The 11,292-nt window shown below is 56.0% G+C and overlaps 1 protein-coding gene across 3 annotated transcripts; it reads right to left on the bottom strand.

Annotated features, from left to right (window-relative positions):
• Positions 1-4,612: 4,612 nt before the first annotated feature.
• On the bottom strand, positions 4,613-11,085 carry SMUG1 (single-strand-selective monofunctional uracil-DNA glycosylase 1). Of its 3 annotated transcripts, XM_038577842.1 has the most exons (5): positions 10,546-10,922; positions 9,876-10,089; positions 7,696-7,997; positions 6,569-6,688; positions 4,613-6,370 (listed from the first exon to the last, which is right to left on the bottom strand). In XM_038577842.1, the coding sequence occupies exons 3-5, from the start codon at positions 7,927-7,929 to the stop codon at positions 6,161-6,163; spliced, it is 564 nt and encodes a 187-aa protein (XP_038433770.1). In that variant the 5' UTR covers positions 7,930-7,997; positions 9,876-10,089; positions 10,546-10,922; the 3' UTR covers positions 4,613-6,160. The 3 variants fall into 3 exon arrangements, with proteins under 3 accessions (XP_038433770.1, XP_038433769.1, XP_038433768.1); XM_038577841.1 differs by lacking the exon at positions 10,546-10,922 and adding an exon at positions 10,931-11,085 and having other exon boundaries at positions 4,613-6,688; XM_038577840.1 differs by having other exon boundaries at positions 4,613-6,688.
• Between the last annotated feature and the right edge of the window lie 207 nt (positions 11,086-11,292).

Below are 11,292 nucleotides of genomic sequence, written 5' to 3' on the forward strand. Positions count from 1 at the left end.
TCCTTGACACCTGCAGGCGTTGGGTGACATACTGGGGAAAGGAATCTAAGGGACCCCCTCCTTGCCTTCAAGGCACCCAGTGCAATCCTGCCTTATAACCTTGGCTGCACATCTGTAGCACAGAGAGAAAAATAGGTACCAGGCTGCCCTACAGACCTGCCAAATCAAAGGCTCTTCAAGTGGAGCTCAGACACGTGCCTTTTTTAAAACCTCCACAAGTGAATCCTGATTCACAGGCAGGGTCGTCAGCCACTGATCTGCTGATCAGCGCTACCCAATAGGACTTTCTGCGATGATGCGATGTTCCCTATCTGTGGTGTATGTGTGGCTATCGAGCACTTGATGGCTAGAGGCTGAGGAATTGAATTTCTAATTTTACTTCAAAATTAACTTAAATTTTTTTAAAGATTTTATTTATTTACTCATGACAGAGAGAGAGAGAGAGAGAGAGGCAGAGACTCAGGCAGAGGGAGAAGCAGGATCCACGCAGGGAGCCCGACGTGGGACTCGATCCCGGGGCTCCAGGATCACGCCCTGGGCTGAAGGTGGCGCTAAACCGCTGAGCCACCAGGGCTGCCCAAAAATTAACTTAAATTTTTAAAAGATTTTATTTGAGAGAGAGCGCGCATGCACACACACGTGGGGGGTGAGGGGCAGAGGGAGAAGAAGACTCTCCGCCCCAGGTGGGGAGCCCAGACAGATGCGGGGCTCCATCCCAGGACCCCGGGATCACGACCAGAGCAGAAGTCAGAAGCTTAACTGAATGAGCCACCCAGGCGCCCCATTAACTTAAGCAGCCCCCCTCGCCCCCCCCGTGGCTCGTGGCTCCTATTTCAGACCACAAAATTCTAGGTGATCCCAAGTGACTTCACTGTGGCTTTAAAATACTTCTCACAGTATTGTTTTGTAGCAGTTCAAGTCTCCATTCCCCTCAGCCCAGTAGAAAACTGTGAGCTTCCCCTCCCTGAAGACTCTCATTTGCCCTGAAAACCTGCTCTAGAATGGACAGGGGCAGAGCGGCGGCCCACAGGTGGCCAGCACTCGGCCCCCAGACTGGAGGAAGGGCCCTGCTGAGGACCCTGTTTTGTTAGAGGCCCACATTGGTGGGGACAGGAAAACAGTGGCATGAGATGCCCGTTATGAGCCAAATTGTGTCTCCCAATCCCCCAAATTCGTATGTCAAAACCCTACCCCCCAACGTGGCCTTTATTTTTTTTTTTTTAATTTTCATTTATTTATGATAGTCACAGAGAAAGAGAGAGAGAGAGGCAAAGACACAGGCAGAGGGAGAAGCAGGCTCCATGCACCAGGAGCCAGATGTGGGATTCGATCCTGGGTCTCCAGGATCACGCCCTGGGCCAAAGACAGGCGCTAAACCGCTGCGCCACCCAGGGATCCCCCAATGTGGCCTTTAAAGAGGTAACTGAGGTTAAATGAGGTCATAGGGGTGGAACCCTAATCCAAAATGACTGGTGTCCTTGTAAGAGGAGCGACGGAGAAAGGCCATGGGAGGACACGGTGGGAGGGCAGCTGTCCCCAAGCCAAGGAGAGAGGCCTCAGGAGAAACTGCACCTACTGACATCTGCATCGGGGACTCCCAACCTCAAGAACCCGAGATGATAAATGTGTTGCTTGGGGCAGCCCAGGTGGCCCAGCGGTTTGGCGCCGCCTTCTGCCCAGGACGTGATCCCGGAGTCCTTGGATCGAGTCCACGTCGTCGGGCTCCCTGCGTGGAGCCTGCCTCTCCCTCTGCCTGTGTCTCTGCCTGTCTCTCTCTCTCTCTCTGTGTCTCTCATGAATAAATAAAATCTATAAATAAATAAATAAAAATAAATGTGTTGGTTAAGCTCCCCAGTCTGTGGTATTTTGCTACGCAGACTAACATGGTGCCCTTAGGAAAAGGCAGGCGCAGCACCCTCAGCGGCCTCTTGCTGGCAAGACGTGCCCCAAGAATTCAGAACAACAGCTCTACTAGAAGCAGTGGCTCTGCTGGCATCTAAGTCTCAAACCACCGTCCGGGTCACTACCGTTCCAGCCCCCCTAGGCCCGGCCCTACCCCATCTCGCCACTCTCAACCCCCAGTCTTAGGGTTTCACCTAGACCATACTGTCCCACCAGGTCACCTGCCCTGTAATCGCCTCCCGTTCCCTCCTTGACCCCGTTGCACCCACTCTGCCTTCTACAGAGCCTGACCCTTCATGCCCATCTGTTGATCTGTGTTTTATTTATAAGATCAATTAATTTTTTTAAGTCAACTAGTTTACATAAAAACAAAGTTCTCAAAAAAAAAAAAAAAAAAAGGGACGCCCGGGTGACTTGGCAGTTGAGCTTCTGCCTTGAGACTGGGGTGTGATCCTCAGGTCCCGGGATCGAGTCCCACGTCGGGCCCCCTACATGGAGCCTGCTTCTCCCTCTGCCTGTGTCTCTGACTCTGTGTCTCTCATGAATAAATAAATAAATCTTAAAAAAAGGTCTCTGCCCTACCCCTCCACTATTTATTTTTATTTAAATTCACTAATATCTAATGTAATGTTGGTTTCAGAAGTAGAGGTCAGTGACTCATCAGGCTCATATAACACCCAGTGCTCATTCCATCAGGTGCCCTCCTTAGTGCCCCCCTCACCTCCCCCACAGCGACCCTGTTGGTCTCCTGTGAGTTCTTCATAGTTTATCTCTCTCTCTGATTTCATCTTGTTTTACTTTTTCCTGTCTTCCCTTATGATCCTGTTTTGTTTCTTAAATTCCACGAGTGAGATCGTAAGATAATTGTCTTTATTTCACTTAACACGACACTTTAGTTCCATCCATGTCATTGCAAATGGCAAGATTCCATTTTTTTATGGCTGAGTACTGCTCCATTGTATATTTATATAGACCACATCTCTATCCACTCACGTGTTGATGGACATGTGGGCTCTTTCCATAGTTTGGCTACTGGGGACATTGCTGCTACACACAGGGGTGCAGGTGCCCCTTCGGATCACATCTGTATCTTTGGGATGAATGCCCAGCAGGGCAATTGCTGGGTCGTAGGCAGCTCTAGGGTCAACTGAGGAACCCCTGCACTGTTTTCCACAGTGGCTGCACCGGCCTGCGTTCCACCAACAGTGGAGGAGCTTCCCCTTTCTCTGCATCCTCGCCAACAGCTGTCATCATTTCGACTTGTTCATCGCTGGGTTTTTTTTTTTTTTTAAGTATTTTATTTATTTATTCATGAGAGAGAGAGAGAGAGGCAGAGACACAGGCAGAGGGAGAAGCAGGCTCCATGCAGGGGGCCCGACGTGGGACTCGATCCCGGGTCTCCAGGATCACGCCCTGGGCTGAAGGCGGGCACTCAACCGCTGAGCCACCCGGGTGTCCCATCGCTGGATGTTTTAAATGCGTGTGTTCTATGCATCTCACTTTCCCCACTGGACTTCAGATTCTCGAAGATGAGTCTAGCATTTAAGATCCTTCGCAAGATGGCTCCAGCGTACCTCCTGGCTTTTTCTCCCAACTGGGCAAAGTCAGTGCTAATCTACTTGCCACCCCTTGACCATAACGATGCTCTCCAAAGCTCCTGGTGTCTACGGCCACCTGCAGTGCCACCTCCTCCGGGGAGCTTTCTCTACCTCAGCTAAACGCAGTGGGGAGCGACGGCTTTTATCTCTGTGCACTTACTTCGGTGTGTAACCTAGTGCCCCGGGCATGGGCGCGGGGCGATGACTGCTCAGCACCACAGCCCTGCAGCAGGAGGAAAGAGGTCTAAGGCATGTGGGGGTGCAAAGTTGCCAAGCAGGTTTAAGGGCACAGTCCCCAACACAACTGCTCCCACTTCAGATGCCAGCTACAAGTTCAGGGGTCCCCAGGCCACCTGTGCTTCCAACTGGCTACGAATTCAGGGGTTCCCATGACCGCTTCAGGTTCAGCAATTCACTAGAATGACTCACAGAACTCCGCGCTTAGAACCACAGCTTCATCACACAGGATGCAAACCAGGACCAGCGAGACATACGAGGGGCAGGGGCTGAGAGGGCTCCAAACCCAGCTTCTAGTATCGTCCGGAAGGACACAGCACCCTGCTGTTGCAGCCATTGTGTTCGACAGGCTCACTGAAGCCATTTTTTTTTTTTTTTAAGATTTTATTTATTCATGAGAGACACAGAGAGAGGCAGAGACACAGGCAGAGGGAGAAGCAGGCTCCATGCAGGGAGCCCCACGCGGGACTCTATCCTGGGACTCCAGGATCAAGCCCCGGGGCCGAAGGTGGTGCTAAACCGCTGAGTCCCCCGGGCTGCCCCAACAGATGCACGCTGGCTGGTTGCGTGTCCAATTTTCATTAGGGTTTCTCATTGCGTATTATCAACTGAAACCACTGACCACATGGGGGAATTCAATCTCCTGCCTCCCCCACCCCACACACTTCGGGCTGATACCACCTGGCTCTGAGCCCCAACCCGCTCATCAAACGGTTGGCCTTTTCTGGCGTCGTCCTAGTCCTCCTCCAGAGCCAATGTCAGCACACTCAGGTGTGTGGTCTGGCCCCCACCCCTGCCGTGAACGACAAAGACACTCCTATCACTTGGGAAATTCCAAGAGTTTAGAGACTCCCTCCCAAGAACCAAGGACAAAAGCCAGTCAAGTTCTTTATTATACAAATGGGGGACACTTACAGTAAAAAAAGTCTTTTTATATTTTTCTACACCCCACATGGGGCTCCAGCTCAAAACCCCAAGATCTACAGTCTCAGGCTCCTCTGAGCCAGCCAGGCACCCCTATACTAAAAGTCTTATGAATTCTGAAAGCTGAAGATGACCTGTCTTGGGAGCTGGAGTCCAACCATGTGTTCCTCATTACGAGGGTCCCAAGACCCACTCTATTACCAGTTTGCTTCACCTTCCCAGCCCCGTTTTAGGGCACGCCAACCAGTCATCCAGCAGACCTAAGAAATGAGTTAGGTGGAGACCGCAGGCTCCATCCACCCATCACCTGCTCCCCACAGGGCCCCAGTAGCAGACAGACCCACGGAGCCCCTTAGGCTCTGGTAAAACAATCAGAGGCCTGTTTACGTCATCTCCCCAGATACCCAGGGGAACTCTTTGCACACGGAGTAGAGGTAAGAGAAGGGAAAAACTAAGCTACCACTTCCATCCCAGACATGCAGGAGGGGGGAAAACGACAACACAAAAGGGTTTAGGAGCTGGGTTTTTTCTTTTAAAGATTTTATTTATGAGAGAGAGAGAGAAGAGAGAGGGGCAAAGAAAGAAGGAGAAGCAGGCTCCCCATTGAGTGGGGAGCCCAAGATCACGACCTGAGCTGAAGGCAGCCGCTGAACCAAGCCACCCAGCTGCCCAGGTTGAGGAGTTTTTAATGCTTGGGCTGAAAAACCAGAGGCTGGGTTTTTCATAGTTATTGGTCCACCCCTGGTAGGGGGAGGATCTGCCCCTCACCCAGCAAGAGCTTCAGGGTGGGGGGCGCCCTCTGTAGTGCGGTGTAGTGATGCCCCCACCAAGAGGCAAGAAAGCAAGAGGTGTAAGGAGCACCCACCCACCAGGCACTGCGCCAAGGCACTTCCAAGTGTTTTCTCACTTAATCCCCACCAACGCCACGGAGCGGGGATCCCCCTCTTACAGACGAGGATCCTCAGCTTGGAGAGGTTCCTCAGTTTATCCAAAGTTATAAAGTCTCAAAGCCGAGATGAAAATCCAGGTCTTCTGGTCCGTGTCCGCCCGCCCGCCCCGTGGCTCCCGCCACGCTGAATTCTTCCTCTGATCCAGCCTCAGTCTCCCGTAAGAAGTTCGCTCTTCACATCCGTGTCTTTCGCTTTGTTCCAGCCCCTCGGAGGAAAAGGCTCAGCTTGAAGGAGGCTGTTCTGTGAGGACGGGTGGGGGTCCTGGCAGGGTCTCCATCACAGCAAAGACGGCTCCACAGGTCACTGTTCAGGCCACCGTCACCGACCAGAGGCGCCCGAGGAACCCGTGAGGTGAGCAGATGCCAAGTCCCCGTGCCGCTCTTACCACAGGACCAGAGGCAACAACGCTCAAAGGAAGGGGGAGCAAGCAGTAGTGTCAAACCTGCGGCGGCAGGTCCCAGCAAGCAGGGAGCCCAGGGGCCTGGCTGCTCCGGCCCGGGGCCTGCGGTCCTCTGCCGGCTCCCGGGTGACGTGGGGCCGCAGGGGCCCTCACCTCGTGAGCAGCGGCAGCAGCCCCAGCTCACTCAGTCTGTCCTTGGCCGCTGCCTCCCAGCCCCTGTTGGCCTGCGGGCTCCGGGGGGAGGGGTGCAGGAGCCACTCCACCCTGACCTCGGGCAGCAGGCCGGCCAGCGCCCTCCGCGCCCGCTGCTCCGCCAGCCGCCCCACGCCCACCACCAGCCGCACCTCCAGCAGCTGCACCTGCCGGAAGAGCGCTGCGTCACAGACCCTAAGAAGCTGCTCTCGCTGCTTGGCCGGCAGCTCGGCGGGGGTGAGGTTGCGCCCGTTGGGGTCCAAGAAGAGCAGAGGACATAGATTGTGGACAAAACAGTGACGGAAGAAGACCTCGGGCTGTCCACAGAGGTTCTGGAAAAAGCCCCAGAACCGGGCACCGCTCACCTCTGACTGAGGGCACTCCAGTCCCAGCACTGGGCGCTTCGGGTGCTCTTGGGCCGGGGTCGACACAGTCCCCCCAATGCCCAACCAGTCCCGGACTACGTTCACTTCCCCGAAGGGCACCTGCCGGGAAGGAGAGACAGGAGGGTTTCAGTCTGGAGACGTCGCCTGCGTTCTGGACCCGCTGAGCCCTCTACACCCTCTGTGAAGATCCAGCCTGGACACCCCACCCCCAACCCCTTCACCCAAAGGCCTGAGACAAAGATTCTGGCCCTCTGGTTTGATCCTGCCCATCTTTCTCCGATTTTTCATTGTGGACTGTGGTGCAGAGGATCTATTTGCTGCTTCTACCCCCATTTGCCTTTGGGACCAAGTACAGAGGGTACATGGGAATATCCAGCCCTACACAGGCTGTGATGCGTAGTACTGGGGACAGACAGACGGTCTGAGATAGGCAGACAGCCGGGGTTAGAGGAGCCACAAGGACAGGACTGACCACTGCTCTCTGGGTGCCCTCTCAGCCCCGAGCCTCAGGCCGTCACTTCCATCGATCATCATTGATCACCTTTCATCCCCCAGTTGGGGTCAATAAAAGCGATTGAGCCTCCTGCCCTGAAGCCTCTCCCCCTCCCCCATGGCCCAGCATCCCCACTGAGGGCATTCACTCATCCTGCCATCTGAAAGGGAAGCAGGCAGGCCTCATAGCCCGCTGTTTTGAACCCCTCCTCAGCTAAGAAACAGAAGCGGGTGGGCTGAAGGCCTCGCCTGTCAACCAGCCACCTGAGGACCCAGTACTCCTGGTCCCTCTCCCGACCCCAACCACACTGTAGGCAGAGCAGATCCGGCAAGGCAAGGTAAGGATGGGGCTGGCGGAAGGAAGAGCTCGCAGAGGCAATTAGAGGACGGCTCACAGGGGAAACGGAACTACCGTTAATGTGCTCGGTTAGCTATGGGCGGCAAGGCCAGGAGAGTGTCTGCGACCGCAGGAGCCAGCATGTGTATGGGGGGGGACCAGGGGGCCGGTACCCAAACATGTCCACAGGCGTGCACATGCTCCTCCCCGCAGCACACAGCCCACACCCACCTGGGAGCCTCCCACTCCACCCACCAGGGGAAGCCAAGCCCTTTACCCCAGTCTGAGCCATGCCAAAGGGCCCGGGGTTCATGCCCAGGAAGAGCACTTCCTTGGGGCCCCGGCAGTAGCGGGTCACGTAGCTGTGGTGTGGCTCCCACGCATACTCCAAAGGATTGTAGATGATGCCCACAGGCTCTGAGAACTGCAGTTGGCTCAGTTCATTATTGAGCCGCAGCTCCTCCGCCAGGAAGCCCTCAGCCAAGCTTCGAAGGCAAGGCTGGGGCTCCATCAGGGCACCTGCAGGTTCATGGAGGGGCCCCACTGGATAAGCCTAGGGCACAGCCACGTGACTGTCACCTGGAAAAGAGACGGACAGAGGCTCCATCAGCCCTCAGCTGTAGAGTGAGAGGGATCCAGGCTGGCCAGGGCTACCCTCTCCTGGGCTCAGAGGAGACCATCAGTCACCCTCCACCCTCTAGGTTTGGCTGCGCTCATCTCAGTTTTGCTAGTGAAGGCCCCTTCCACTTCCCGCTTCCTCAAGTGTCCCTCCTCCTATTATGTCACCTGGTGAGAACGGCCCACCAGCCCCCACTCCAAACCTCCTTTCCATCAGGCGTAAGCCTTGAATCACTAGTTCCAAGGCCATGGCAAGCACATGGGAGGTTTTCAATACACATTTACTGGTGGCAAACTCTCAGCACTCTAATGTCATCCTTAATGAAACAAGCTCGGCCAGGATGGGCTGTGTCCTGGAAACCAATGTGCTGAAGAATGAGATGCAGGTGCACAGCCAGAGCCCAGAGACTAATTACAGAAGGCTAATTACAATTGCTTCCAGGTGGTGAGCAATTGCTCTGTGCCAGCTACACCTCATTGATCCTCGTAACAACCCCATGAGGCAAGGATTATTGCTCCCATGTTACAGGTGAGAAGACTGAGGCTTAGAAAGATCAAGCAACTTGCCCAGGGTCACGCAGTTAGCAAGTAATGAAGCTGGGATTTGAACCCAAACTACCCAACTCGAGGCTAGGCTCTTAACCACTCTCCTCATCCTGCCCGAGGCGGTTCAGTCAGCCGCCCTGCTCTTCCAACAACCCCCTCAGGCCCAGCCCAGCTTCTTGCCCACATGCAAGAGTTCTCAGCAGCCAGCAGGATGATTACCGGACTTAGGACAGCCCCTTACAAGCTATGTAACCGTGGCCAGAGCCTCAGGTTTTCTCATCTAAATACTAGGAATAATATCCACTCAAGGGCAGCCCAGGGCGGGGGCTGGCTCAGCAGTTTAGTGCCGCCTTCAGCCCACAGCCTGATCCTGGAGACTCGGGATCGAGTCCCGCATCAGACTCCCCGTGTGGAGCCTGCTTCTCCCTCTGCCTCTCGTGAATAAATAAAATCTTTAAATAATGATAATATCCACTCAATAACAGTAATGTGAGGGATGGAATGAGATGTTACATGCAAGTGGGGGTTGGGGGGAGAGTAGAGAAGCAGGAGAGAGAAGAGGGGGGAGGAGGCAGAGGGAGCACTCCAGCAAGCTGTATCGTCTACATAGACCATGCCTTCCAGTCCTCCTCCTAACTCCCGGCCAAACCCAGTGTTCCAGCCTGAGCATTCCACTTGCGCTTTCAAAATGCTTTTCCTACTCCAAGTCCCCAAACTTGGCACCTGCCATTTCTTCAAACCCAACCAAACACATTCCTGGAGTCAACCGGGACTGTGACTCCCCCGCCTCTCCATACACCCAAGCCATGCCCACCCTTGGAGACGCAGCTCCAATGATCCCACGGGGAACGCCTTCCCCCTTAGGACACGGTGGCATGTGCCGCACGCGCGAGTGGGTCTGCTGTGAGACCTCAGGTGATCCTCATGGTTGATGCAGGCTGAACACCACCTCGCCTCCCTGCCTCGACTTGACAGATCAGAAGCCTGTTCAACTTCCCTTTGTATCTTCAAGGTCGTACCTTTTATTAGGGAGCCAACAAACACCTGCTCGCTCTGTCCATCCTACCTTTTCCAGTCCTGTTTAAAACTACCTTCTACCAGGATGCCTTGGGGAGCTCAGCGGTTGAGCGGCTGCCTTTGGCCCAGGGCGTGACCCCGGGGTCCTGGGATCGAGTCCTGCATCAGGCTCCCTGCGTGGAGCCTCCTTCTCCCTCTGCTTGTGTCTCTGCCTCTCTCTGTGTCTCTCATAAATAAATAAAATCATTAAAAAAAAAAAAAAAAAAAAAACAGTACCTTCTGCCAAGGAGTCCTTCCTGACGCACTCTAGAGCCCGAGCTCACTCAAGGCTCAGCTGCCCACTTGGCACTCTGGTCGTCTGAGGGTTTCCCGGGCTCTGGGTGGATCTCCATCGTGTCTGGGCCTCCCCTAGGGCCGGGATCTTCTCCCAGGTGGGACCCTCGTGCGGACGGAAGGAGCTTGAGCCATCAACCCGATCTCGGATCCGAACCTAGGGGAAGTGGGAGAGAATAAAAAAAACGTCAGGGCCGGTCTTAGGAAAGCCTTCTCGGGGCTGATCTGCGAAGTCTGCTGCTCTGTCCAGACGGCTAAGCAGAGCCGCCGGGGCTCCGGGAGGGCCGAGAAGGGGCCTGGAGGACTCCCAGGTCTCGGCCGCTCTGCCTCTCCCGGCGAGTGCCAAGGTCGGTGCCCGGGCTGCCCCAGCCCCGGGACTGCTCTCGTCCTAGGCTGAGCCCGCCTCTGACCTTTAGCGACCTGCGCTGCAGACGGCAAGGCTGTGTGGGGCTCGGGTTCCAGGGCCCCCGCGAGAGCGAGACGCAGTCCGGGCGGCCCCTGAATCCACTTCTACTCCTGCTCTCACCTCTGCGCTCCTCTCCCGCCAAGCCTTTACCTCTGCTCTCTATAGAACGAAAATCACAAGTTCCATCCACCTACAACCAACTGTTACCTCGTCTGGTTGTTTGTTTGTTTCAACGGGTCCGTTCCATGGTCGGCACCGCAGGCGCCTCCGGACGGGCGAGAAGCCCAGGACGAACGGCACAGGCCAGGCGCGCGGGGCCCCGGCGGGAACCGGAGGAGCCTGAAGCCCGGCGCGGCGCGCGAGGCCCGGAGCCTTGAACGCCGACACGAGGTCCGTGCGGGGGCGTCGCCAGCGCGCAGGGCCGGAGCGCGACGCGGGGCACCGGGGCGGGGCTGCCCACGCCGTGGCTCGCCCGCCGGGAAGGCCCCTCCGCGGCGCCCCCTCCGCCGCCGCCAAGCCCCCGAGGCAGCAAGCGGCGCCGAAGCGCGACGCCGCCCCCGGGACCCCCGACCCCCGGCTCCCACTTCCTCACCAGGTTCCGCTCTCCATCCGGCTTCCGGTTCCCTTCCCCGCCCCCGGGCGCGGAGGACACTGGGAGTCGTAGTCGGCTTTGTTCGGCGAAGGCGATTGGCGCGGCCGCGGCCACTTCCGCCGGAAACACTCCCATCCCCGGAAGGCGTGCTGCACGGGGCCTAAGTGACTCTGGGGATTGTAGTTCATCCGCTACGTCGGGGCCGGAAGCCGGGAAGCCTAAGAGAGCGCAGGCCCAGGAAGGCTCGGAGGCCCTGGCTTCCAGCCCCGGAGGGCAAGGCCCTTCCAAAAGTGCATCGAGACTGTAGCCAACGGGACCAAGAATCAAGAGATTTTAACCGAAAACAAAACAAAAAAAAAAAA

This window comes from Canis lupus, chromosome 27, assembly GCF_011100685.1.
Source record: "Canis lupus familiaris isolate Mischka breed German Shepherd chromosome 27, alternate assembly UU_Cfam_GSD_1.0, whole genome shotgun sequence".
Lineage (NCBI taxonomy): Eukaryota > Metazoa > Chordata > Mammalia > Carnivora > Canidae > Canis > Canis lupus.

Excerpts from the sequence above, each read along its gene's own strand:
- SMUG1 (XM_038577841.1), bottom strand. The coding sequence starts at position 7,929 with ATGGAGCCCCAGCCTTGCCTTCGAAGCTTGGCTGAGGGCTTCCTGGCG. Across the intron at positions 6,689-7,695 it reads TTGGCATGGCTCAGACTGGG|GTGCCCTTCGGGGAAGTGAA; the intron begins GTAAAGGGCTTG and ends CCTTCCCGGCAG.